The 27,612-nt window shown below is 41.5% G+C and overlaps 1 protein-coding gene across 12 annotated transcripts in view; it reads right to left on the minus strand.

Moving 5' to 3' along the window:
* Positions 1 to 27,612, minus strand: part of DOCK3 (dedicator of cytokinesis 3) — a 669,732-nt gene that overhangs the window by 143,130 nt on the left and 498,990 nt on the right. For all 12 annotated transcript variants that reach the window (XM_031662807.1, XM_031662809.1, XM_031662806.1 and 9 more), the window contains 7 exons: positions 16,055 to 16,179; positions 14,372 to 14,534; positions 13,722 to 13,828; positions 12,978 to 13,149; positions 11,905 to 12,002; positions 5,340 to 5,423; positions 4,193 to 4,293 (listed from right to left, as the gene is read on the minus strand). In XM_031662807.1, coding sequence (XP_031518667.1) covers positions 4,193 to 4,293; positions 5,340 to 5,423; positions 11,905 to 12,002; positions 12,978 to 13,149; positions 13,722 to 13,828; positions 14,372 to 14,534; positions 16,055 to 16,179 — 850 coding nt within the window. The remainder of the gene's footprint in view (positions 1 to 4,192; positions 4,294 to 5,339; positions 5,424 to 11,904; positions 12,003 to 12,977; positions 13,150 to 13,721; positions 13,829 to 14,371; positions 14,535 to 16,054; positions 16,180 to 27,612) is intronic.

The following is a 27,612-nucleotide window of genomic DNA, read 5'->3' on the forward strand; positions in this document are numbered from 1 at the left end:
GCGTGGTGGCATGTGCCTGTAGTCCCAGCTACTTGGGAGGCTGAGGCAGAAGGATCGCTTGAACCCAGGAGGTGCAGGTTGCAGTGAGCCAAGATGGCACCACTCCACTCCAGCCTAGGTGACAGAGTGAGACTCTGTCTCAAAATAAATAAATAAATAAAACGTAGGCTTTATCTTTGGGGTACAAGGTTGGTTCAACATATGCAAATCAATAAATGCGATTCATCACATAAACAAAACTAAAGACAAAGCCCCCTTATCTCAATGGATGCAAAAAACGCTTTTGCTAAAATTCAATATCCCTTCATGTTAAAATCTCTCAATAAACTAGGTATTCAAGGAAGATGCCTCAAAATAATAAGAGCCATCTATGATACATCTATAGCCAACAACACACTGAATGGGCAAAAGCTGGAAGCATTCCCCTTGAAAACTGGTATGAGACCAGGATGTGCTCTCTCACAACTCATATTCAACACAGTATTGGGAGTCCTGGCCAGGGCAATCAGGCAAGAGAAAGAAATAAAAGGCATCCAAATAGGGTGACAAGAAGTAAAACTATCCCTCTTTGCACACAATATGATCCTATAGCTAGAAAACCCCACAGCCTCAGTCTAAAAGCTCCTTAATCTGATAAACAATTTCAGCAAAGTCTCTGGATACAAAATCTACATGCAAAAATCACTAACATTACTATATGCCAACAACAGTCAAGCCAAGAGCCAAATCAGAAATGCAATCCCATTCACAAATGCCACAGCACACACAAAATACCTAGGAATACAGCTAACCAGGAGGTGAAAGATCTCTACAAGGAGAACTATAAAACACTGTTCAAAGAAATCAGAGATGACACGAACAAATGGTAAAACATTCCACACTCATGGATAGGAAGAATCAACATCGTTAAAGTGGCCATCCTGCCCAAAGCAATTTATAGATTCAGTGCTATTCCTATTAAACTACCATTGTTATTCTTCACAGAACTAGAAAAAAAATTGTTTTAAAATTCATATGGAACCAAAAAAGAGCCTGAATAGCCAAGGCAATCCTAAGCAAAAAGAACAAAGCTGGAGGCATCATGCTACCTGACTTCAAACTATATTACAGGGCTACAGTAACCAAAACAGCATGGTACAAAAACAGACACGGTGGGTGGATCATGAGGTCAGGTGATCGAGACCATCATGGCTAACATGGTGAAACCCCATCTCTACAAAAACACAAAAAATTAGCCAGGCATGGTGTCAGGTGCCTGTAGTCCCAGCTACTTGGGAGGCCAAGGCAGGAGAATGGTGTGAACCCGGGAGGTGGAGCTTGCAGTGAGTCGAGACCGTGCCACTGCACTCCAGCCTGGGCAACTTAGCAAGACTCCATCTCAAAAAACAAACAAACAAACAAAAACCAAAAAAAACCCCAAAAAACCAGACACATAGACAAGCAGAACAAAATAGCGAGCCCAGAAATAAGGCTGCATACCTACAACCATCTGATCTTTGACAAAGCTGACAAAAACAAGCAATGGAGAAAAGGGCTCCCTATTCAATACATGGTGCTGGAATAACTGGCTAGCCATATGCAGAGTATTGAAACTGGACCCCTTCCTTACACCACATACAAAAATCAACTCAAGGTAGATTGAAGACTTAAATGTGAAACCCAAAACTATAAAAACCCTGGCAGACAATCTAGGCAATACCATTTTTGACACAGGAATAGGCATAGGTTTCACAACAAAGCCGGAAGTAATTGCAACAAAAGCAAAAATTGACAAATCAGATCCAATTAAGCTAAAGAGCTTCTGCACAGCAAAGGAAACTATCAACAGAGTGAGCAGACAACCTATAGAATTGGAGAACATTTTTGCGAATTATGCATCTGATAAAGGTCTAAGATCTAGTAACTATAAGGAACTTAAATTTATTTTTAAAAAACCCCAAAAGACCCCATAAAAAAGTGGGCAAAGGACCTGACTTTTCAAAGGCCAACAATCATATGAAAAAGGCTCAACATCACTAATCAGAAAAATGCAAATTAAAACCACAAGATACCATCTTGCACCAGTCAGAATGGCTATGATTAAAATGTCAAAAAAGAACAGATGCTGGTGAGGTTGCAGAGAAAAATGAATGCTTATATACTGTTGATGGGAGTGTAAATCAGTTCAACCATTGTGGAAAGCAGTGTGGCAATTTCTCAAAGACATAAAAACAGAACTACCATTTGACCCAGCAATTCCAATACTGCATATAAGCCCAAAGGAATACAAATTGTTCTATCATAAAGACACATGTGTGCATAGGTTCACTGCAGCACTGTTCACAATAGCAAAGACATGGAGTCAAACTAAATGCCTATCAATGGTAGACTGGATAAAGAAAATGTGGTACATATATACCATGGAATACTACGCAGCCATAAAAAAGAATGAGATCATGTCTTTTGCAGGAACATGGATGAAGCTGGAGACCATTATCCTTAGCAAACTAACACATCAACAGAAAACCAAATATCACATGTTCTCACTTATAAGTGGGAGCTACATAATGAGAACGCATGGACACATAGAGGGGAACAAAACATACTGAGGCCTATCGGAGGGTGGAGGGTAGGAGGATGGAGAGGATCAGGAAAAATAACTAATGGGTACTAGGCTTAATACCTAGGTGATGAAATAACCTATACAACACACCTCCATGACACACATTTACCTATATAACAAATCTGCACATGTACCCCTGAACTTAAAATACAATTAAAAAACAAACAAAAAAAAAACCCAGAAAATAGGCTGGGTGTGGTGGCTAATGCCCATAATCCCAACACATTGGGAGGCTGGAGGAGGAGGATTGCTTGAGGCCAGGAGTTTGAGACCAGCCTGGGAAACATGGTGAGGCCCCTTCTCTACAAAAAATTTCTTAAAAATTAGGCAGGCATGGTGGCATGTGCCTATAGTCTCAGATACTCAGGAAGCTGAGAGAGGATGATCACTTTAGTCTGGAAGTTTGAGGCTGCACTGAACTATGATCATGCCAGGAAAAAAAAAAAAAAAAAAACCCAGAAAATAGCAAGTCTTGGTGATATGTGGAGAAACTGGAACCCTTGTGCACTGTCAGGATGTAAAACAGTGCAACCACTGTGGAAAACACTATGGTGTTTCCTCAAAAAGTTAAACATGGAATTACTATATGCAGCCATCCCACATCTCTGTATATACCCCAAAGAAGTGAAAGCAGGGTCTTGAAGAGATATTTGTACACCAGTGTTTATAGCAGTATTTTCAATAGTCAAATGGTGGAAGTAACTCAAGTGTCCACAGATAGGTGAATAGATGAATTTAAAAATGTGGTAAATGGCCAGGTGCTGTGGCTCATCACACCTACAATCCCAGCACTTTGGGAGGCCAAGGCAGGTGGATCACAAGGTCAGGAGATCGAGACCATCCTGGTTAACACGGTGAAACCCCGTCACTTCTAAAAATACAAAAAATTAGCTGGGCGTGGTGGCAGGTGCCTGCAGTCCCAGTTACTCGGGAGGCTGAGGCAGGAGAATGGCATCAACCCGGGAGGTGGAGCTTGCAGTGAGCTAAGATTGCACCACTGCACTCCAGCCTGGGCGACAGAGCAAGACTCCGTCTCAAAAAAAAAAAAAAAAAAAAAAAAAAGTGGTAAATATATACAATGGAACATTATTCAGTCTTAGAAAGCAATGAATTCTGACCCATGCTAAAACATGGATGAGCCTTGAAGACATTATGCTGGGTAAAACAAGCTACCCACAAAAGGACAAATACTGTGATTACACTTACATGAGGTACCTAGAGTAGCCAAACTCATAGAGACAGAAAGTAGAATAGAATGGTGGGTGCCAGGTGATAGGGGAGGGGAGAATGGAGAGTTATTTTTAATGATTACAATATTTCAGTTTTGTAAATGAAAAGAGTTTTGGAGATTATCTAGAGTTCTGGTGATGGTTGTACAATGATGTGAATGTACTTAATGTCACTGAACACTACACTCAGAAAATGGTTAAGATGGTCAATTTTATGTTATGTGTATTTTATCAAAATTACAAATATAAAGTTTTTAAAAAGTCAGCTGAACTTTTTAAATGGTGGTTGCAGTTAAACTTTTTTAAAGCCTGTATTTCTACTCAAACACAAGTCCTAATGATGATACCAAATGGAACTTACTTGTATGCCAGAGCTCCAGCAAAGTGCTTTTGGATATATGTGTCCATCACAGGTCGAAAGTGGAAATACTTGATGTCTCGGAGCAGGTTGATGATGAACACCTGGGAGATATGGAGAGTAAGCCACCAGGGTTCACTGGAGGCCTCAAATCTATCCCTAGCAGGAAACATAGTCTTCCTTCTCCAAGGAATGGCAAATTGTCAGTGCCTTCCTCTAGCATTCCCCATGGGTAGTGAATGTAAGATTTCCATTCTATGTCTGTACTTCTGTCTTATCTTTTCTCTAACACCCCAGCCTCCTAATTCAGACCCAGGCTTATCAGTCTCTTCCTGTATTTACTCTGAGCCTCTCCCTTCACAATAACGCTGGGTAGGGAAAGGCAAAACAATATGTGTGCAGATGGCATAAACAATAAGGTGTCCCCCAAAACTTGGAGAAGACAGGAGAAAAAGCTTGTCCTCTGAGCCAAATCAGCCTATGAAAGGCTGTGCCCTTCAGAAATGGGGCTGGTGGACAGGGAAGTTAGGACGAAGAAGAGCCAGAGGGGCAAACTATGCAAGTACTCATTCCAACTCTCACCTCTGCTCCCCATCTCTCAGAGTATCTGGCTCTCTTTGAATGTGTGGCTCTCCGTGGGACTGGATATATTACGCAAAATGCACTAAACATTCAAATCCCTGTCCATTTTCATTAACCAACCTTCTGAGACTCTAGTTCTGAAACAACTGCACAGATTCTGGACCTGCACAGGTCTCTAGAGACCAGCATTGGTAAGTCTCTGCTTTTCATGATGGTTATAACCTACTCTGTAAGCGAAAAAATGGGCCATCTGATTTCTTGTATTACTCTCTGGGTTTCTGACCTCATGGAGGTCACTATTTCAGGGGCCAGGCATACTGCAATAGTGATGAGATGGAAGATCCAGAAACTATAAAGCCAAGGTCTGGACTTGATCATGTTGGATTCTTCAAATTTGATCTGCCTGGTTGGTTGCTTGGTCTTCCTTGGGCGACACTCCTTAGTCCCCTTTCTATTGGAAACAGCTACATCTTGTGCTGATTCACTCTAATAAATTGCTTCCCTTAAATTTTCTGAAATATATGACAGGAATAATTAATAAAAGTAAAGAGTCGGGAAGGTGACTTACCAGAGACTGGAAAACCAACAGGCCGTACTTCTCTGTATTATCATCCAAAATCACAAAGAGTGTATCTAAGATGTCCTGCAGAAACTGAAACAACATAAAAAGCAGAGGGTTCATGTCTCAGGACCTTACATGCACAAACTTCCATAAACCAATGAATTTAACTTCCAATAAAAAAGTGAAAGATCTCTTAGGATCTCAAAATACCACTTAAAAATCATCTAGTACCCTGACCCTCCACCCAGCTAAGTGATAACTAGGTGGACTTGGAGTGTTGGCTTATAGCCCAAAGGGCCCCAAGAAAGACTTAGAGAGGCTCTTCCCGTTCAGTGGGTGATACATGTCTAAGGAAAGGGCAATGACCTAAAAACCACAAAACACCTATGCAGAATAGCAATTTTGAAATAAAAACAATCTAAGTAATACTGATGCTAAATTTATTTTGAGAAAAAGAGCTCACTTTACTGGTATCCCCAAAAGTTCAGTAGTCTCTTGCTCTCTACTGTGGCCTAACTATATAGAGTATATTTGGATAAGGGTATGGCAAACTAGGCTTTACCTACAGACATTATTTTTTGGTCTAAGAATTAGTATTACAGGAGAAGGGAGAATGCAGTCAATGAGGGCTGTCAGTGGGGGTAAAAAATGTGGCAGTATTTTTGTTGTTGTTTGAGCATGTGACTATTTTTTAGATGCAAAACAAAGGAAGAGAATAATAAATATTGATGGACACTTGCAGCCTTTAAAACTCAAGTATATCCTTCTTCCAGTTTATAAGATACAATGTTTACAATTCATTTCTGAAAAATATGAGGCAGAAGGTGTAGATAGGGGTAATAATGATGGGTCAAGACTGGCCATGGGTTAACAGTCTTTGGGGCTGGGTTGGTTCTTTATACTATTCTATATACTTCTGTATATGCCTGAAATCTTCCAGTAAGAAGTAAACATATTTCAAAATGCTAGCACATTCTCTTTACATTCTCTTCTGTGGGGAAAAGAGAGATCAGACTATTCCTGTGTCTATATAGAAAGAAGCAGACATAAGAGACTCCATTTTGTTCTGTATTTGAGATGCTGTTAATCTGTGACCCTACCCCCAACCCTGTCCTTGCAAGAGACACGTGCTGTGGTGACTCAAGGTTTAATGGATTTTGGGCTGTGCAGGGTGTGCTTTGTTAAACAAATGCCTGAAGGCGGTATGCTTGTGAAAAGTTATCACCATTCTCTTAATCTTAAGTACCCAGGGACACATACACTGCCAAAGGTCGCAGGGACCTCTGCCTAGGAAAGCTAGGTATTGTCCAAGGTTTCTCCCCATGTGATAGTCTGAAATATGGCCTTGTGGGAAGGGAAAGACCTGATCGTCCCCCAGCCTGACACCCGTGAAGGGTCTGTGCTGAGGACTAGTATAAGAGGAAAGAAGGCCTCTTGGCAGTTGAGATAGAGAAAAGCATCTGTCTCCTGCCCGTCCCTGGGCAATGGAACATCTCGGTGTAAAACCTGATTGTATGTTCTGTTTACTGAGAAAGGAGAAAACCGCCTTAGGGCTGAAGGTGGGACGTGCTAGCGGCAATGCTGCTCTTTATGCACTGAGAAGGTTTATGGAGATGTTTGCAAATGCATATCAAGGCACAGCACTTTTCCTTAAACTTATTCATGTCACAGAGATCTTTATTCATATGTCTTACTGCTGACCTTCTCCCTATTATCCTGCCACTTCCCTTTTTTCTAAGATGATAAAGATAATGATCAATAAATACTGAGAGAACTCAGAGATCGGTGCTGGCATGGGTCCTCTGTATGCTGAGCGCCGGTCCCACTTTTTCTTTCTCTATACTTTCTCTCTGTGTCTCATTTCTTTTCTCAAGTCTCTCGTTCCACCTAACGAGAAATGCCCACAGGTGTGGAGGGGCAGGCCACCCCTTCATCTTCTAGCTAGCTGGAGACAAATTATTGATGCTAAAACCAGATATGCTGGTAGGATGTTCTCTTCTCAGGAATAGAAAAGCTCACCCTTGAAAAGGCAATAGACTTCTTAATATCTTGTTTACTGGTTGATGTTTTCAACATTCTTAGAAGGAAAATATGAGTATGAATTTATCTTAAGTTTCAAAACTAGCATTAGATTGTTCTGAATAGTTTAAAAATTTTTATGATAATCTGATCACATAATTAAAACAACATTCATACATCAACTTCATGAAAGTACACAGTGGTATACAGACTTTAAAACTCTTCCTCATTTGGAAACACTGTGTTGTATATTATTGAGTTAATGGAGCTGTGAAAGCAAAATTAGATAGTGCATTTTTTCTAATTCATTTGACACTTACAATGGCAAAGCTAAGAATGTTCATTATGGACAGGATGCCTCCTCCAGATTTAATCTCTAGTCTACATTCCATTGCTTGCTGATAACGAAAAATACTTCCATTTTCCTCAGTAGAGTTTAGTCCACTGTGTAGGATTCACCTGATGGGCTTTCACCACCAGGAAGTGCCTGGGGTTTTTATTGAGCTAAGGGGAAACACTCCGCCCAGAAAAGCCCTATGAAGGCAACTGGGGACTGGCAGTGTTGATGTCAGCCTGCTAAAGCCATTAGATAGGGAATGTCACAAAGGTACAGTTAATGTAGGGGTAAGAAAGGAAGGTATTATGGACTCCAAGTGAGAGACTAGACAAAATCAGCAGGTACAAGTCAATGAGCAGTATTTGGAGTTCTTAAAATTAGGAGAGTAGAGCCAGAAAGATATCAGGCTTAAATATAGTTTTTAAAAGTTAATAAACTGATATGCTATATACCTTTAAAAACAGAAGCTAACAAAAAAATCCCAAAGTAAGATTTCTTGAGTATGACCCCCAAAGCAAAGGCAACAAAAACTGATACAAAAAACAGACAACTCATGGATTGGAAGAAAATATTTCCAAACCATGTATCTCTGATAAGGAACTAATATCCAAAATGTATAAAGAACTCAAACAACTCACTAGCAAGGAAACAACCCAATCAAAAAGATGGGAAAAAGGACCTGAGTAGACATTTCTCAAAAGAAGATACACAAATGGCCAACAGATATATGAAAAAATGCTCATCGTCACTAATCATCAGGGAAATGCAAATCAAAACCACAATGAGATGTCACCTCATCCCAGTTGGGAGAGCTATTACCAACAGATAAAACATAACAAGTGTTGGTGAGCATGTGGACAAAAAGGAATTCTTATGCACTGTTGCTGGGAATGTAAATTAATACAGCCATTATGGAAAACAGTAGAGAGGTTTCTCAGAAAACTAAAAATAGTATTACCATATAAGCCAGCAATCCCACTACTGGGTATATGTCCAAAGAAATTGAAATCAGTAGGCTGAAGATGTCGTGGACATCTTCAGAACATGGGAGATGTCTGCACTTCCATGTTCACTGCAAAATTATTCATAATGGCTAAGATATGGAAACAACCTAGGTGTTCATCAGCAGATGAATGGATAAAGAAAATGTGGTATATGTTAAAAAAAGCCAGTAGCTTTTCTCTATACCAACAACATTCAAGTGGAGAGCCAAATCAAGAATGCAATTGCATTTACAGTAGCCATACACGCAAAATACCTAGGAATACATCTAACTGAAGTGGTGAAAGACTTCTACAAGCATAACTACAGAATACTGCTGAAAGAGGACAGGTGCGGTGGCTCAGGCCTGTAATCCCAGCACTTTGGGAGACCAAGATGGGAGGATCACTTGAGGTCAGGAGTTCAAGACCAGCCTGACTAACATGGTGAAACCTCGTCTCTACTAAAAATACAAAAAAAAAATTAGCAAGGCGTGGTGGCACATGCCTATAATCCCAGCTACTAGGGAGGCTGAGGCAGGAGAATCACTTGAATCCGGGAGGCGGAGGTTGCAGTGAGCCAAGATTGCGCCATTGCACTCCAGCCTGGGCAACAAGAGCGAGACTCCATCTCAAAACAAACAAACAAACAAATAAATAAATAATATTGCTGAAAGAAAAAATAAATGACACAAACAAATGGAAAAACATCCTGTGCTCATGGGTTGGAAGAATCGACATTATTAAAATGGCCATACTGCCCAAAGCAATCTATAGATTCAACACTATTCCTATCAAACTACCAACATCATCTTTCACAGAATTAGAAGAAACTATTCTAAAATTAATACGGAACTGAAAAAGAGCCCAAATAGCCAAAGCAATCCCAGGCAAAAACAACAAAGCTGTCGGCATCACATCACCCAATTTCAAACTACACTACCAGGCTACAGTACCAAAAATGCATCATACTGGTACAAAAACAGACACACAGACCAATGGAACACAACAGAGAGCCTCAAAATAAAATAGCCTACCTACAGCCATCTGATCTTTGACAAAATCAACAAAAATAACAATAAGGATATAACTCCGTATTCAATAAATGATGCCAGCAGCAAAAGAAATATCAACAGAGTAAACAGACAACCCTCAGAGTGTGAGAAAACATTTGCAAACCATGCATCCAACAAAGGGCTAGTATCCAGAATCTACAAGGAGCTCAAACAGATCAGCAAAAAACCACAAATAATCCCATCAAAAACTGGGACAAAGGACATGAATAGACATTTCTCAAAAGAAGATATACAAACACCCAACAAATGTATGAAAAAATGTTCACCATCATTAATCATCAGGGAAATGCAAATTAAAACCACAATGAGATACTATCTCACACCAGTCAGAGTGACTATTATAATGTCAAAAAGCCGGGGCATGGTGACTCACTTCTATAATCCCAGCACTTTGAGAGGCTGAAGCAGGTGGATCACTTGAGGTCAGGAGTTCGAGATCAGCCTGGCCAACATGGCGAAACCCTGTCTCTACTAAAAATATGAAAATTAGCCAGGCATGGTAGCACACACCTGTAATCCCAGCTACCTGGGAGGCTGAGGTAGGAGAATCGGTTGAACCCAGGAGGCAGAGGTTGCAATGACCTGAGATCATGCCACTGCACTCCAGCCTGAGCAACAGAGCAAGACTCCGTCTCAAAAAAAAAAAAAAAAAAAGTAAAAAAATAACAGATGCTGTTGAAGCTGCAGAGAAAAGGGAACTCTTATACCTTCTTGGTGGGAATGTAAATTAGTTTAGCTCCTGTGGGAAGCAGTTTGGAGATTTACTAAAAAAAAAAAAAAACTCAGAACTACCATTCGACCCAGCAATCTTATTACTGTGTATATATCCATAAGAAGAAAAAATCATCCTACCAAAAAGACCCATGCACTTGAATGTTCATTGTGGTATTATTCACAATATCATAAGACATGGAATCAATCTAGGTGTCCATCAGCAGTGAACTGGATAAAGAAAATGTGGTACACAGGTTGGGCGCGGTGGCTCACGTCTGTAATCCCAGCACTTTGGGAGCCAAGGTGGGCGGATCACGAGGTCAAGGGATGGAGACCATCCTGGCCAACATGGTGAAACTCCATCTCTACTAAAAATACAGAAATTAGCTGGGCATGGTGGCACGCGCCTGTAGTCCTAGCTACTCTGGAGGCTGAGGCAAGAGAATTGCTTGAACCTGGGAGGCAGAGGTTGCAGTGAGCCAAGATTGTGCCACTGCACTCCAGCCTGGCGACAGAGTGAGACTCTGTCTCAAAAAAAAAAAAAAAAAAAAAAAAAAAGGACAATGTGGCACATGTATGCCATGGAATACCATGCAGATAAAAAAGAAGAAAACCATGTCCTTTGCAGCAACATGTATGCAACTAGAGGCCATTATTCTACAGAAACTAGCAGGAACAGAAAACCAAATACTGCATGTTCTCACTTGTAACTGGGAGCTAAACATTAGGTACTCGTGGACATAAAAATGGTAACAGCAGACACTGGGGACTACTAGAGTGGGGAGGGATGGCGGCAAGGGTTGAAAAACTAACGGCTGGGTACTATGCTCAGTACGTTAGTGATCGCATCATTCGTATCTCAAACCTCAGCATCATGTAATATATTTATGTAACAGACCTGCACAAGTACCCATTAAATCTAAAATAAAACCTGAAATTATAAAATAAAAAAAGAAAACATGGCATATAAACACAGTGGAATGCTATTCAGCCTTAAAACGGGAGAGATCCTGTCATTTGAGACAACATGGATAGAACTGGAGGACATTAAGCTACGTGAAATTAAGTCAGGCACAGAAAGACCACACTATGACACTTATATGTGGAATATAAAAAATTGAATATATAGAAGTAGAAAGTGCAATGAGGAATACCAAAGGCTGAGGGAAAGTTGTGGTCATTCTGCATTGTGAACATATATTCTGCATTGTCAAAACATCATATCGTATCCCATACAGATAAACAATTATTATTTGTAAGTTAAAAATAAAATCAAAAGTATTCCAAAGGAGGAAAAGGAAGCTAACAACAACAACAACAACAAAAAAAAAACAACAATCTGATGAAACAGTCTCAGAGGGTTATTGGCAAAAATCATGACAAAGTAAGGTCTTCTGCCCAGATTCTTCCTCATGCAGTATGTTTAAATTACGTGGAAGACATACCTTAACAATTTCCTCCCCACTGACATGCCGCAGCCGCCCTAGTACATCCATGATCCGGTCGGGGAAGGCCTTCCACTTCAGCAGAGCTAGGAGGTCCACTAGAAAGCAAGCCCAAAAGAGGATGAACCCTGGCTATTTTTTGTCTTTTTTTTTTTGAGACGGAGTCTCACTCTGTTGCCCGGGCTGGAGTGCAGTGGCCGGATCTCAGTTCACTGTAAGCTCTGCCTCCTGGGTTTACGCCATTCTCCTGCCTCAGCCTCCCGAGTAGCTGGGACTACAGGTGCCCGCCACCTCACCCGGCTAGCTTTTTGTATTTTTTAGTAGAGACGGGGTTTCACCGTGTTAGCCAGGATGGTCTCGATCTCCTGACCTCGTGATCCGCCCGTCTTGGCCTCCCAAAGTGCTGGGATTACAGGCTTGAGCCACTGCACCCGGCTGTCTTTTTTTTTTTTTTTAAGACAGAGTCTCACTCTGTTTTCCAGGCTGGAGTGCGGTTGCGCGATCTCAGCTCACTGCAACCTCTGCCTCCTGAATTCAAGTAATTCTCCTGCCTCAGCCTCCTGAGTAGCTGGGATTACAGGCATGCGTCATCATGTCCAGGTAAATTTCGTATTTTTAACAGAGATGGTGTTTCACTATGTTGACCAGGCTGGTCTCGAACTCCTGACCTCAAGTGATCTGCCCGCCTCAGCCTCCCAAAGTGCTGGGATTACAGGCATGAGTCACTGCACATGGCCAAACCCTGGCTATTGTAAGGTCAAGCAAGGCCCAGACTCTCCCAGTCAAGGACAGGTGAAATCTAGAGGAACAGAACTAGCAGCAAACATCACCGCAGACTGAGATCAAGGCCAAAGACTCATCTGTGAACTCCGGATGTATTGTGGAGCTACTAAAACCATGGAAAACCTTGTAGGCTGCTATTGCTGAGTGATTCCTTCAACTTCAAAAGAAAAGAAGCTCATTATTATGGCATCAAGAAGGAGTAATTTCTGTCTCCCTTCACATGCACTAGTAATGTGGAGTGAACAATGGAGGAGGGTGGAGGGCACTACCGTGCAGGCATTATCACCTACCATTCTGGGTGAGTTTGGTAGAGGAGAGCTGAGTGGAGATGAAGAAAGACTCTTTGGTGCTGCGCTGGAAGATGAGGCTAGACGGGATATTAGGGCAGCCATTGTAGTCCTCTTTGCAGCAAGGCAGGCCCAGGTACAGAGCATGGTTATTAAACGTGCTATTCTCATCACACTGTAGGCAAAAATGGAGAAAAAAATGTCCCCTGAGCCATGCAACATGCAAAAACCAGATCCTAGGAATTTCTGGGCTGATATTTGCTCTCATCTTCCTAAGGCTGAACACTGAGCCTCAGGTCATCTTGGAAGAGTACTTTCTGTTCAGAAACTCCCTAGAACAGCTCATGTGCCTTTTAAACAGAGTATGGTGGGGCATGTGGTTGCCACCTGATGTGCAAGTAACCTTGGGTGGCAGCTATGCTGTGGCAGCTAACAGTACCATGATCTCAAATAGCAGGTCTAAGAATGTACTAAACAAGACCACAATGGCAGTGAGGGGTTGGTAATGGATTTCCATCCAGTGAAGTGAGAAGTAGAAAACAAAGAACCTGTTGGGATTACTTGTGGGAGGAAGGCCACTGCACTTAGAAGACAGAAGCCTGATCAAAGATGTCCCATTGTCACCCATCAGTGCACTTCCCTGGGTCTTCTGGCCTGCCCAGTGAAAACCACCTAACTGAGAACCATATGTGAGAGCGGCTTCAGGGCAGGTGAGGGATGGGGATGAAAGGCAGCTAGGCTTCATACCTTGTACACATAAAGCTCGTGAATATCATCTGAGAGGGTGGTGCCATCATCACGCATCAGGGGTGAGAATGCAAAGCCAAAGAGTTTCTTTTCCCCTTTGTCCTTTGCTGCAATCAGAGCCAAGTATTAGTTGTTTTTTGCCTTCCACTCTGCTTCCTCATGGAAATTCTCCTTGTGCTTATCACCTATGCTTTTGTTCCTCACCTCTTTCATTAACTAGGTGGCAACCTGACTGCAAGAACGATGAGAAATGTACTGAAATGAGTTTCCATTCATACTCAAGGCATATAGGCTACCTAGACCCAAAAAGAAACTAAATTGCTGGTCTTGATGAACCAGGGTCTCTTTAATAAGGAGTTTAATAATGGTACAAAGGAATATGCAAAGGAGAATGACAATGGATAATAATTTCAGACACTAGGTCAGACACTAGGAAGGGCCAACACAAGACTTTGTGGTTTTGCATCACTGCTTTTACAGTCCCAAGAACAGCCTCTGGTGACAACCCATCTCTGAGTATCTATTTATTCCTAACTCCTCATTTTCTTGCCCAAATAATAAGAATCCACTTAATTCTGTTCCAGAGAGGAGAGAGTTATATTTATATTCTCAAGGGAATGTGTGTGTGTGGCGGGGGAAGTCTAACTCACTGGAACAATGTCTGAACTCGAAGCGCAGGTGGGAGCCCCGGAACCGGTCAATGGGGATAGGCAATTTGATAATTTCTCCCCAGCGAGGACTATTACTGTGGTAGAGGACAAAGGAGTGGTAGGAACTCCTATTTGGCTCTCCTGAACCCAAGCTGATGCAATCCTGGAAGAAAGAAACAAAATAAGATGTCATCTTCCTGGTAGGAAATGTCTGGATTTCTGTGTCACTAGGACACTTTTCTTTCTCTTGTCTAAAGGTCTCATTTTTGCTCTAATCAAAATCTATGAGATAAGAAAATGCATTTGCTTTAAATTCAATACTTTTGGAAACAGTTATGTAGATGGTATATGAAATCAGCAGTCACAATGCTGCTTGTTTTCTTTGGGGTGAAAGTAACCACATGTACTCCTCAAAAACAGAGAGAAGCGGGGTGGTACATCTAAATCACTAAAGTAGGCTCTTCATCCTCACTAAGAAGAGAAACAACAAGCTGCATGAGAAAAGTCAACTTTTTGTAACATTTTACCAGATCAGAAAAAAAATTAAATTACAAAGTGGAGAGAGCCTGTTTTCTAATTGTCCTCAGTTCCACATTGGACTGGCATTTTAGGTCACCCTTGGCTGACTTTCTTTAGATATAACCAAGTTAGGCCAGATTTAACTTAACCCATCTCCCAAATATTGCCATGAAGATGCAGTCTCAGTACTGCCCATGCCCTTGTCTGGACGACAGGAAGCTTTGGGCCACATAATCCAGAGTAGGTCCCTGTCCACACAGGGGTGATGTGATCAGCTGACCATTCTCCTGCCACTGGCACACTCCATGCAAACAGTGAATAGGCTTAGGTTCTTGAGTTAAGTTTTTAAAATGACACACAAATCATTGTTTCTACTACTATTTCAACATTCTCCTTTATTTCTGTCTTGATTTGGGAAATGATTTTGACTAATTTTACCTTTTTTCTCTGTCAAATGGGAATGATCATTCCTGTTCTATCTCACAGGGCTGCTGCCAACACACAGAAGCAAGGTTTGTACAACACCGATTTGTCTTCTACCAAGCGGGCTGCAAATGATGCCTTGTTATTCACTGCAGACTTTACCATGACATGACTGAAGAAAAAACTCACATGCAACAGAAAAATAGCACTCCAAGTCTTCACTTTCAGTGAAGACAATGTAGTACAAGGACACTTGTACTACATTGGCTTTAATTAATCTTCCAGGGCCTGAGTCTGCTGTTCTTTGTCCTGTAAGTTGGTACCAGGAAGTGATTGTCTAAGTTCCACCCTTGACCAAAGTGTAAATATAACTTTCTGTATTAGCTCAAGGAATAAAAAGGCAGAATGGGACCTAATAACAGTTACCAAAAGTAGGCAGCTCTATGCTAGGTGGAATGGCAGGAGAGGCAACATGTAGGACAGAACTAGAGGGAATAGGTCTAAAATGGAGCAAGAGGGATTCAGGTCAGACACTAGGATAAATTTCCACAATGGCTGTACAATACTGGAAGTCATTATCAAAGCACACTTTAGGGTTTTCTTCAAGAAAGAAAAAGGCAGAGAAAAAGGTTGATGGGGTGATTTTAATCCTGTTTGAAGAGAATGGGCCTCTGGATAAAGTCCACAGAGAATTATTATAGGATTATCCTCCAACCCAAATGACTGACTGGCAAGCCTTACCTTCAAGATTTCTCCATCTGCATAAAGCACATACATGGTCACTTCAATATTCTTTTGTACACTCTTTCCTCCTCTCTCGAAATCCCCCTTCTCCAGGGTTAGGTACAGGTCATTGCGGATATCACCTGTGGGGAAAGAAATGCCACATCCTTATGACTCCACAAGCCATACTGCCCCATTTTCACAGAGAACTAGGCTAGCATTTGGATCTTCTGGGGCTTGGGTGGCTGCTCAGGGCATTCCAAGCTTGGTTAATAATGATGGACATTCTACCAGTATCAGTGCAGCAGCACCCAGGTTGGTTAGTCATGTGTTCTCTAAGTCTGAATTCTAAAGATGTTCACTACATCTTGTCAAGGGTGGAGAATCTTTCAGATTGTAGATACTCAGACTGCTCAGTGTTTCTCCCCTCCAGGAGAATGGCTGTAATGTAAGCCTTCCAAAGTGGGAAGATTCTAGAATCAACAGGAATAACATTTTAACATGCCTATGTTTTAACTACGAATCCCTCTTCTTTTCCCTCAAGAAGGGTTTCTCTTTTATAGATTTATACTTTTTATATGCTTTCTTTTTGCAATCCACATCCATTCTGACTAGAGGATATATTACTTTTCCTTCCTCCTGGAGGCTTTGTTCCAAATCCCATTGCCTGCTGGAGTGACAGGTAGAGGTCACTGGACTACCTGTCACTTTTTCTTCTTTTTGTTTGCAAGTGCACTGGGAGATCACTTTCCAGAAGCATAGGCAGTAAGGCAATGAGGCAACAATGTGTTGTGCTTTTTTGCTTCCCTGTGCTCTGACTCCAGCCCAATTTGCCCATCTCTATTGTTCAAGACTGGGGAGGAGAAGCTCAAACTTCAAGTCTAAAATGACCCAAGTTATATCTTCCTTTTTAGGGTGATGAGTTGAGGGGAGACAGCATTGCCTGTTCATGTATAAGAGTGTACTTAGGCTGCTCTAAGTTCCTAAACCTTTAACATGACCAGTTTTATTCATATGAAAAAAATAGTAAAAGCTGTGGGGGCAACAAACTTCAAAGGGAAAAAATGGCAAAGGAAAATGGGTAAGACCAAAGTGAAGATGTGTTAGCAGCCTGAAGAAACCAAACGAGAGGTAATGAAACAACTTGCAAAGCATGCCAATTCGGAAATCAGATATTTTTTTCTACTTCAGTTCTTAGAAAAACTGGTACATTTAAATATGTTACTACCTGGAATCACAATGATAGAAGCAGGGTTTGTTTTTGGTTAGCAAGTGGACTTTCTGGTTTGGTCAGAGATAAATGACAATGCTCTCCTTTTTGCACTGACTACCTCTCTAATAATGGAAGCATCTGAGTTTCTGTCACGCAGGAAACAGGAATAGACCAGGACTGGCACATATTTGAGGATTTCAGGGTCTTCGTGACTAGCCCTTCCATTATTCAGGTCATTTTCCTATCACAGGTATGCAATCTTGCAATCATGGTTATTTGGTGGCATAATGAAGGTTCTCAAAATACTGTAGCTAAAGTGGGGAAGAAAAGTTCATGACAAGTAATTAATTATCCCTCAGGAGCCCTAAGAACTTTCCCTAATGTGTGAAAGCCATCTTCTTTCCCAAACAAGCAACCTTGAGTTACCATGAAGGAAAAAGAAAATGTATTTTGAAAATCATACCAAAATGCCACTGTTGCATATGTGGGATAGTCTGAAGGACCACATCTGCACAGACCCTTGGATTGGGAAGTGCCTCTGCTTTAAATTCTGATGAGTCTAGAATCTTAATCTGCTTCCTTTTGGACATTGCTGCTTGGGCCCCCTTGGTACACTATTTAAAGCACCCAGGAGTACACGGTAGGTTTGGGTGGGGAAGACAGGTAGAACGAGAAAGGAAGTTCAAATTCATCAGTCTGTTACTGTCAGGACAGAGGCTGAATAAAGTCAGTCCTGAAAGTAAAATCCAAACTTACCTGAGAACTTTACTATGGCTTATTGCTATTTTTCTTCATTTTAACTTTCTCCTTTAAAGTCAGGTTATTGCTATTATAGTGGGATAAATCATAGTTATACCTAGAATTTTTAACAATTGAAACAGGCTTTTGAAAGTCTTTTAATTGCACATTAGTTTTCCTATGGAATTTAAGTAAATTTGTAGACTGATTTAGCACAAAGTGAATAATCTAGAATTTTTAAATTATTTATTCTAAAATTTTAATTTTTATCCTTTTCTGAGTCAAACAGTCTAGAAAATTTTAATGCTTAATCTAAAGAATAGCTGCTTGGTTTAAATACTACCCTGGTTTGAACTCTCTGGAAGTTATTCTCAAAATAATCTATGAGGCTTTTAAAAGCAATTACCTGTTGGCTACCAGCAACATTATTATAGGTTGTACAAACATTTTTAGTTTCTGTGGCTCTATACACAGGTTAATCAATAAACATATCCTTCAAATGAAACATTTTCAAACTTTTCCTAGTTATATATTATATAGATTACTAATATAAAACTAGGGGCTGAGCATGGTGGCTCATACCTGTAATCCCTGCTATGGATTATAAGGAGGCTGAAGTGGGGAGATAGTTTGAGGCTAAGAGTTCCAGACTAGCCTGGGCAACATAGTGAGGCTCTTCAAAAAAAAAAATTTTTTTTTTTTAAATTAGCTAAACATGGTAGTGCACACCTGTAGTCCTAGCTACTCAGGAGGCTGAGGAGGGAGGATTGCTTGAGGCCAGGAGTTTGAGGCTGCAGTGAGCTATAATCATGCCAGTGTACTTCAGCCTGCGTGACAGAGTGAGACACTGTCTCTTAAAAAAATAAAATAAAATAAAAATAAATAAATAAATAAATAAAATTAGTTTCTTGGAGATTGTTAATGACAGAATTTGATCTGTGTTGACCATACAGAGATATGCTCAGTTTCTAGGCAGAGCATTTTAAGGTAAAATGCCAGTTTCAAAATGGAAGGATTAAGCTACATATTCCTGTAGTTTTCATTTTTAAAAAAAACAGAATGCCCTTGGTGATCAACTAGCTGAGAAAATTTATCAATACAAGTAATTTTACCCTCTGAGTTACAGACTGAAGCAGTTTATTTTCATCAGGTCTTTAGCTGCTCTTTATTTGGAGAACAGACCTGTCTAGACTAGAACTATTCTCAGCCAGGTTAGGTATTAGGCTATTGGGCTTATGGGTTGTAATTATGCAATTATGGTTTCAATTTCAAGAGCGGCAATTTGTGAAAATGAACGTTGCTGGGAGGGGGAGGCTTCTTGTCAAAATCTCTCTGGGGGATCATTTCAATCAAGCTCTCCACTAATTCTCTTGGAACTAGAAGAAAACATAAGCAGAAGCAAATGTGAAAAGCTCCAGGGATCTAATGACCCAGGCCTGCCTGCCTACCTTACAGATAGCCTTCTGTGGTTCCCCCACTCTTCAGCTGTCCCTATTGCATGTTACACGTTCACAAAACCTACCAGTGGGATCATGCCTTTGGGTTAAGGCTCTGTTTCCAAGAGGCTCCTGTAGACTTTGGCACTAACTGCCAGGAAGTATTACCAGGAGAGACAGGCATGAGGGCAGGCACATTACAATGAAGATGAGAAAGAGAAAGATGGAGCAATGGTTTTGGAGGTTAGTTTGCATACCAGTGCCTGGATGATTGCATTCGAACCACCTGGGGAACTTGTTGAAAACAGATTTCTAGCATGCACACCTTGAAATTCCAGTGGGTCTTGTGTACATATATTTTTTAAAAAATCACCAAGTGATTCTGATGTTCTTCATTGTTTAACACTAGGAAACCAGAACATGGAGGTCTGCTGGGAGGACACTGATGGAGTTTGGGTAGGGGTGGGGGACTGGGCAACTCTTAGGCAGCATGGAGGAGTGCTGAGAGGGTGAGTCTTTACAAGAAGTAGGAGTAAGTATTTCTGAGGGTAGCCCTGATGATGGGTCTCTCTTTTAGGAAGGACCTTGGGCAGCCCTGACTCCCTTTGTTAAGTGCCTTCTGCTTCCTAAGGTTGGCAGGGCATCTTACAGCATCAGTAATGCCTTACATTGAGTGCTTAGTGCCTGGGTGACATCCAATAGAGTTTCTTGAATGAAGTGGAATGATTTGAGTTTTTTCTTATAAGAGGGTCTTGGAATAAAGTATCTGTCCCTTTCACAGTCTCACAGGATCTGTTGATACAGCTGCACTCAGAAAACTGGGCACTTAAGTTTACGGGAGTTGACAAACGTTTTCTGTAAAAGACTAAATAGTAAATATTTTAGGTTTTGTTGGCTACACATGTCTCTGGCAGGTGTTCTTTGTTTTTACAACACTTTTAACATGTAAAAGAAAAACATTCTTAGCTGGCAAGAAGTACAAAAATAGGCTGTTGGCTGGATTTGGCCCATAGGCTATAGTTTACTGATACCTGGCTAGAAACGTTTATGTGTGAAGAACAGCTGCACTACACTGCAACTGCACATCAAAAATACAGATTCTTGTGCACCTAGACAAACAGCTACTGGGACAAGGCAAGGTAATGAACCTGGGGCTATGTTATTATGACAGGGATTGGCCTGGAATACTCTTGAGGTGCTTACGGAGTAAGCGATCTTAAAAGTAAACAGTGCTGTTCAGCTACCAGAAATCTTAGGGGGATAGATAGGGAGCACTGTGACAGACGAGTGACAGGTCTGATCCTCTGAAGACCTGCATCCTGGTGACTCTGGAGAAACAGTTCATGATGTGTTTGCAGATTTCTTCTGAGAGTAGTCTCAGAAGTCTCCCAACCTCTGAAGTCTAGCTCAGACACCAGAATATTTGTTAGCAAGAGAATATCTTGCCAGATACTCCAGTACTACTTGGAACTTGGGGCCAAATGTTTCATTAGTGCTGGCCTATGTGGAATTCCATCCCAGCAGAAATAATCCGGCAAGGCCCAAACAAATTTGGCCAAAATCTGATATGAGTTCTTTATTATATCCACATTCCTTCTGTATAAATTACTCACACTTCATATTAGGAGGCTCTGGGTTTAAGTATTTATATATTTATATATATATATATGTGTGTGTGTGTATGTGTTTTTGGGATGGAGTCTCGCTCTGTTGCCAAGGCTGGTGTACAGTGGCACAATCTTGGCTCACTGCAACCTCCACTTACCGGGTTCAAGCGATTCTCCAGCTTCAGCCTCCTGAGTAGCTGGGATTAAAGGCTCCCGCCACCATGCTGAGCTATTTTTAAATTTTTAGTAGAGACGGGGTTTCACCATGTTGGCCAGGCTGGTCTGGAACTCCTGACCTCAGGTGATCCGCCTGCTTTGGCCTCCCAAAGTGCTGGGATTACACACGTGAGCCACCACGCACTGCTCAATAATATTTAATACTATATTATTTATACCTTGCCTACTTCTAGACAGGATTAGGACGGGCTTCTATAGATGTGCTTTCTCTTCCTTAAGATCATGTAAGATGAGAACTGACTGTCTTTCAGTACAATTGGGATGATGCCAAGCCTATCTGTTGGAAGAATAGAAGGATGTCTCCTAACAGTATACATGGAAATGTAGCAATGTCAGCTACCATTTAACTTCGATGGTTTTAGGTATGTAACCAATGGAGTATTCTTATTTTCCTGAGGAAGAGACAAAAAGAAAAAAAAAAAAAAGGCTCTTGAGAGGACTTCTTTAGAGTACCCAGGAAAGGAGGATTCTTTCTTTTTCTTACCATGTCTTTGGTGTCACACTTCCGGCTTCCATTGCAACAAAGTCAGTGATGCTCTTTGCTCTAACAGGATGAAAGGTATGGGCATAGTGTGACATCACTATATATAGTTTTTCCTTTCCTGAATCAGGGATGTGATGATCTTCCAACCTCTTTTGAGACTAGATGTGATTATTCTTAAACCATCCCTTAGATACACTGCCATAGCCTCATCTGACACTCAGATTGATGAGCGCTATGAACCCACTTGTGGTAAATAATGTCATTGCTCCCCTTGAGGAAAGCTTTCTTCCAAAAACCATGTCTCTGCTGGTTTGCCTTTTCATGTGAAGTATGTCCCAACAAAGCCAAAAAGAGAAGCTTTCTGCCTTTCTGATTCTTTGTGGCTTGGAGTAAGCACAATTCCTTTTCTTTTCAATGAATGTAACTGATCAGTCTCATACAAAAATTGTTTCCTGTATCTATACACCTTAAGCTTGTTAAGATTTTCTAGACATTCCAGTATGTCCCCAGTTTCTTCAGATCTTAGTGAATACTCAAAAGTAATACATAGTGCTATAGGATGGGCTGGTAGCTTTTCTTTTTATGTCTTGTCAGTTACCCAAGAAGGTGAGGCTGATGAGGATTATTAACATGTACATGACACCCCACCCCAGTATTGCAACATTCCATGAAACAAATGAAGATGAGAACAAAGCAGGCAATAAGTAGACAGAGACACAAAAGACAGAACTTACACCCAACTATCTTCATCTCTGCATCAGAAAGAAAGGGACGAAAATGAAGGGACAGCACAGAGAAAAACAAGAACAATTAAGACAAACAGGAAAAGAAAGAAACATCACTTGAAAGTCAGTGATGAAACATGCACATTTCTGTCAGGAGTCAAAGAAAAGGACAGAGTGTGTTTCTGAGCACAAGGGGAGGAGTCAGAGGGTCCTCTAAAAGGATGTTATGCCTATATAGCTGCCTTCTAATAGAGGGGAGCAGTAATTGAGTACAGGGAATCAAGAAGGGGAGAAGCATCCATAAGCAGAGTACTTTCTAGGACTTGGTTCTCAAAGGGTGTCCCAGACCAGCAGCATCACCATCATATGAGAGCTTGTGAGAGACGCAAATTGCCATGTCCCACCACAATCCTACTAAGTTAGAAACTCTTGGGGTGGGCCCAGAAATCTGTTTTATGGGCCTTGCAGGTGATTCTGAAGCACACTAAGGTTCGGGAACCACTGCTTTAGGAAAAAAACTTAGTCATCTGTTAGAACATAATGAATCGTAGATGGGCTTCTTATGACAAGACAGAAAGCCATTTAATATGAAATTTGGCTCATATCACCTACAGTCAATGATAACTTTAGAAATTCAAGGCCTAGAAAACAGGTTAAATCATTGTGCTTCCCAAAGAACCACGACAAAGCCCTTTATTTCCACTGACTACAGGGTACAGACTTTCCAGGAAAGCAAAGAAAGACAGCCATAGCAAGTGGTGGCACATCTCTGCTGGCTTAGACATGGTCTGAAGAAGGGTACAGTCCCTTCTTGAGCAAGAGGTTTTTGTTTTGTTTTGGTTTTGGTTTTGAGACAAGTTCTGCTCTGTCGCACAGGCTGGAGTGCAGTGACACTATCTTGGCTCACTGCAACTTTCATCTCCCGGGTTTAAGCAATTCTCATGCCTCAACCTCCCGAATATCTGGGACTACAGGTGCACGCCACCGTGCCCGGTTAATTTTTGCTTTTTTTTTTTTTTTTTTTAAGAGATGGGGTCTTGCCATATTGGCCAGGCTGGTCTTGAATGTCTGGCCTCAGGTGATGCACCTGCCTTGGCCTCCCAAAGTGCTAGGATTACAGGCGTGAGTCACCGTGTCTGACCAAGCAAGAGGTTTTATTTTATTTTAAGTTTTTTGTTTGAGTTGGGATCTCGCTCTGTCACCCAGGCTGGAGTGCAGTGGTGCCATCTTGGCTCACTGCAACCTCCACTTCCCAGGTTCAAGCGATTCTCCTGTCTCAGACTCCTGAGGAGCCAGGATTACAGGTGCCCACCACTACCTCTGGGCTAATTTTTGTATTTTCAGTAGAGATGGGGTTTCACCACGTTGGCCAGGCTGGTCTTGAATTCCTGACCTCAAGTGATCTGCCTGCCTTGGCCTGCCAAAGTGCTGGGATTACAGGCATGAGCCACTGAGCCTGGCCCGAGTTAGAGGTTTTAAATCATTTCTTTCAGGTTATATATTTTTGGCTAACCGTTTTCTTTAAAGTTTTATTATAGTTAATTCTGACACAGGAGTTACAGAAAACAATGTTAACATCAATTTGTTTACCTGGAACACCTGTCCTGTTTGTCTTGCCTGCCCATCTTCTTAAAAAATCTAGAAAAGGACTAAAAGTGTGCCATAGAGTTATTATTAGCTTTTGTACTTCACTAAAATGAGTTCAGAAGGAAAGAGAAAGTATCCACTGAAATATGGTGATCAACTAACAAAAGGTTATATGCTCAGTTTAAAAAAAAAGTGGCTAAATTTCTCATATCTATTTGTTCTTCCATAATCTAAGATGGCATTTCCTGGGTTGGCTCCCAGAACACCAGCTATCACTGTTGCCTCTTGCTCATTACCAAGGGTCATGAGCAGAACTGAATGGCTGTGCAGTCATGGCCTCAGTCATGAAAGAGCAGAATATCTCATGCTCACATCATCCCTGTGATATGTATGTACGCTCTCATGGAAAGCAATGGTAGAATGTCAAGAAGATCTTTTTAGAAATCATATGTTAGCTACTGGTGTGGCTAGAGCCTGTGTGAACTCTCCCTTTCAGCTCTGCCAGTATGCTTTGACAAGGACCTATCTGGGCCATCCTGACCAAAAAAAAAAAAAAAAAAGACCTTTCAAAATGAGTGATAGTTTCTGCCAAATGCTGGACAGTTTTAAAATAAGGATCACAGTTTATGAATAATTCTAATTTTTTCATTTACTTTAATTTCTCAGACTTATCATGCTGTCATGGTCACAGTTACTGACATGATTTCTTTCCTTCTTATTTCTCGACATGTTCATGGGTCAAGAAGATGAAGTTGTAATTTCTTGTAACTTGGTCACACCAGCACCATGAGAGCTGAGGGACTGTACAACTCAAGTAAAACACTCTCACAGATGATGGGTGGACTAGCTTCAGGTAGAGATGTGGCCAGGGTTTGAAAAAGACTCCTAAGGACTTCTTAACAGTCACTGTTTCCCAAGACAGGCTGACCACAATGTAAAACACTCCTGCATACTTTTCCTGCTGATCCAATAGGACCTGCAGGTACAGTCCTATCACTTTGCCCAGGGACTGCAAACCTACTCTTGACAGTATATTGGGGCATATTAAGGGGGAAATGAGAGTTGTTAACAGACCACAACCCTGGGAGTGGCCATCTGTGCAAAAGTTCTTTTCTCTGGAAGAGAAAGGATGAAGATTATGGAAAAGGGCTGTTCTGCCTATGAATCAGTCCTCACTTTCGGCTATAGCACTCAGTACTTCAAAGGCAGGCTCACAGCCCCACCCTGGGCCTGCCAGGACTGCCCAGTATCTCTGCCTTGTGGGGAAAATCATATGATGATATCTTAGCTGCCCAGAGGAGGGAAAATCCCCTTAACCTCAGCTTGCCTTACCAATGCTTGAAACTGCACATTTGCACAGTCATGTCTAGCTGTGTGCCAATGATACAAAGAGATGCAGAGTATCCTAAAAAAGATTTCTTTCCACAGATGAGATTTTGACAATGTAACTTAAAATCAAATTTTGCTTAAATACATTTTTGACTGAAGCTTGTTCCTTTCTAATCTCTGATCACTTGGTTTTAATCCCAGGAGTACGTGAAGACTATCAGGAAGGTAGTATCTGAATCTTAGAAAAGTTCTTAAGAGAAAGGAAGGACTTTAAGTATATCCCGTTGGGATACATTCCACCACATAAGCCTAGATATCTAATTTTTAAAAGATCACCAGGTTGATTTTGGTATCTATTTATTCTTTTTTCAATTTTGGTAACGTTTTGTTTGTTTGTTTTTCTGAGACGGAGTTTCGCTCTGTCTCCCCGGCTGGAGTGCAGTGGTGCGATCTCGGCTCACTGCAAACTCCACTTCCCGGGTTCACACCATTCTCCTGCCTCAGCCTCCCAAGTGGCTGGGACAACAGGCGCCCACCACCATGCCCAGCTAATCTTTTGTATTTTTAGTAGAGACAGGGTTTCACCATGTTAGCCAGGATGGTCTCGATCTCCTGACCTCCTGATCTGCCCACCTCAGCCTCCCAAAGTGCTGGGATTATAGGAGTGAGCCACTGCGCCTGGCCCATTTTTTTTTTTTTTTCTTCATAGTCAAGAAGCCTGACTATGCTTGGGCTCTTTTCCTAATTAGCAGCCTAGAAAGAGCTAAGAAAGGTGTCACGACAGGATGGTAGAAGTGTCCTGTGGCGGTCATAAGCATGAAGTCTCCCTAGCATTTAGATAAAAACATAATTGATCTACTAGCCTACGTTTCCCATCCAAAAGACTCTCCTGTGTGCATTAGTAGAAGATGAAGGCTGTGCGTGGCAGCTTGCTCTGCATTTACAGTGTCTATGGAGGGAGAATGAAGGTGACAGGAAATAAATCTGGGCATAGCCTGGGAAGTTGGAAGGCAGCTGGAACCCATCACATAGGCCTCCTCTATGGCCAGGCTACCCAACCCTTTGTGTATGTGCTGGCAAATGCTTCCAACAAGAGAATTTAGTGAACCACCATGAAGAACTCCAAATAAGTGATATTTAAAGTGATCATAATCAGTTCAGTCTAGTCTGGCCTGACCCTTTACAATAAAAGCAAATAAGCTTTTAGCAGGGCATTAAAACTCAACTGAGGCCAGATGCAGTGGCTCAAGTCTGTAATCCCAGCACTTTGGGAGGCCGAGGTCAGGAGTTCAAGACCAGTATGCCAGCAATGGATCACTTGAGGTCAGGAGTTCGAGACCACTCTGGCCAACACGGTGAAACCCTGTCTCTACAAAAATTACAAAAATTAGCCAGGTGTGGCGGTGTACATGTGTAGTTCCAGCTACTCGGGAGGCTGAGGCAGGAGAATCGCTTGAACCTAGGGGGTGGAGTTTGCAGTGAGCCAAGATAGCGCCACTGCATTCCAGCGTGGGCAACAGAGTAAGACTCTGTCTCAAAACAAACAAACAACAACAAAAAACTCAACTGAGAGGGTAAGTCCACTCTTCCTATAATCTATCCAGACAACCAGACATTTACCTGTTCTAATCTTCTTCTCCTTATTTGCATCTTCTCTGGTTATCTGAACACCTACCATCCATCTGAACTATGCCTCTACCCCTTCTTCACTCCTGATAACTCCCTTGGCTCTGATGCCCCATTTGGATCCACTTTTCCAGTCCTACCCATGTCTGCCTAATTAGAAAACATGAACCTGATATTGACCTACTGGGACCACAGTTGAGGGTCAATGCATTCCCAATTTGTGCCCTGGCTCTCCACTGGGCATTAGATGAAATGGGTGAGACAATTTCTGAGAAGCTGGCCAGGTAGTGCTATATTCACAATGTCTAATTTATACCATTTGCCTGATCTATTTTTCTGATACATGAAAATGGCAAGGTATCTGCTATTCCTACACATATGGGATTCACTGATACTACACGCATATATTTTGATATATTCTTCCCCTTAAGCAGGAAGTTCTTGTGAGACAATTATCTCCTAAGAAAAGGAAGGAAGAGTATAAAAACTCTCCATGAAGGTTCCATATTCACTTCTACCATCCAGGCTTCATAGAAGACAACAAAGCCTACCTATCTGCTGGATTGTCATGTTGCACTGGTGAATGCAATGTAG

The sequence above is a fragment of the Papio anubis genome, chromosome 2 (assembly GCF_008728515.1).
Source record: "Papio anubis isolate 15944 chromosome 2, Panubis1.0, whole genome shotgun sequence".
In the NCBI taxonomy this organism is placed as follows: domain Eukaryota; kingdom Metazoa; phylum Chordata; class Mammalia; order Primates; family Cercopithecidae; genus Papio; species Papio anubis.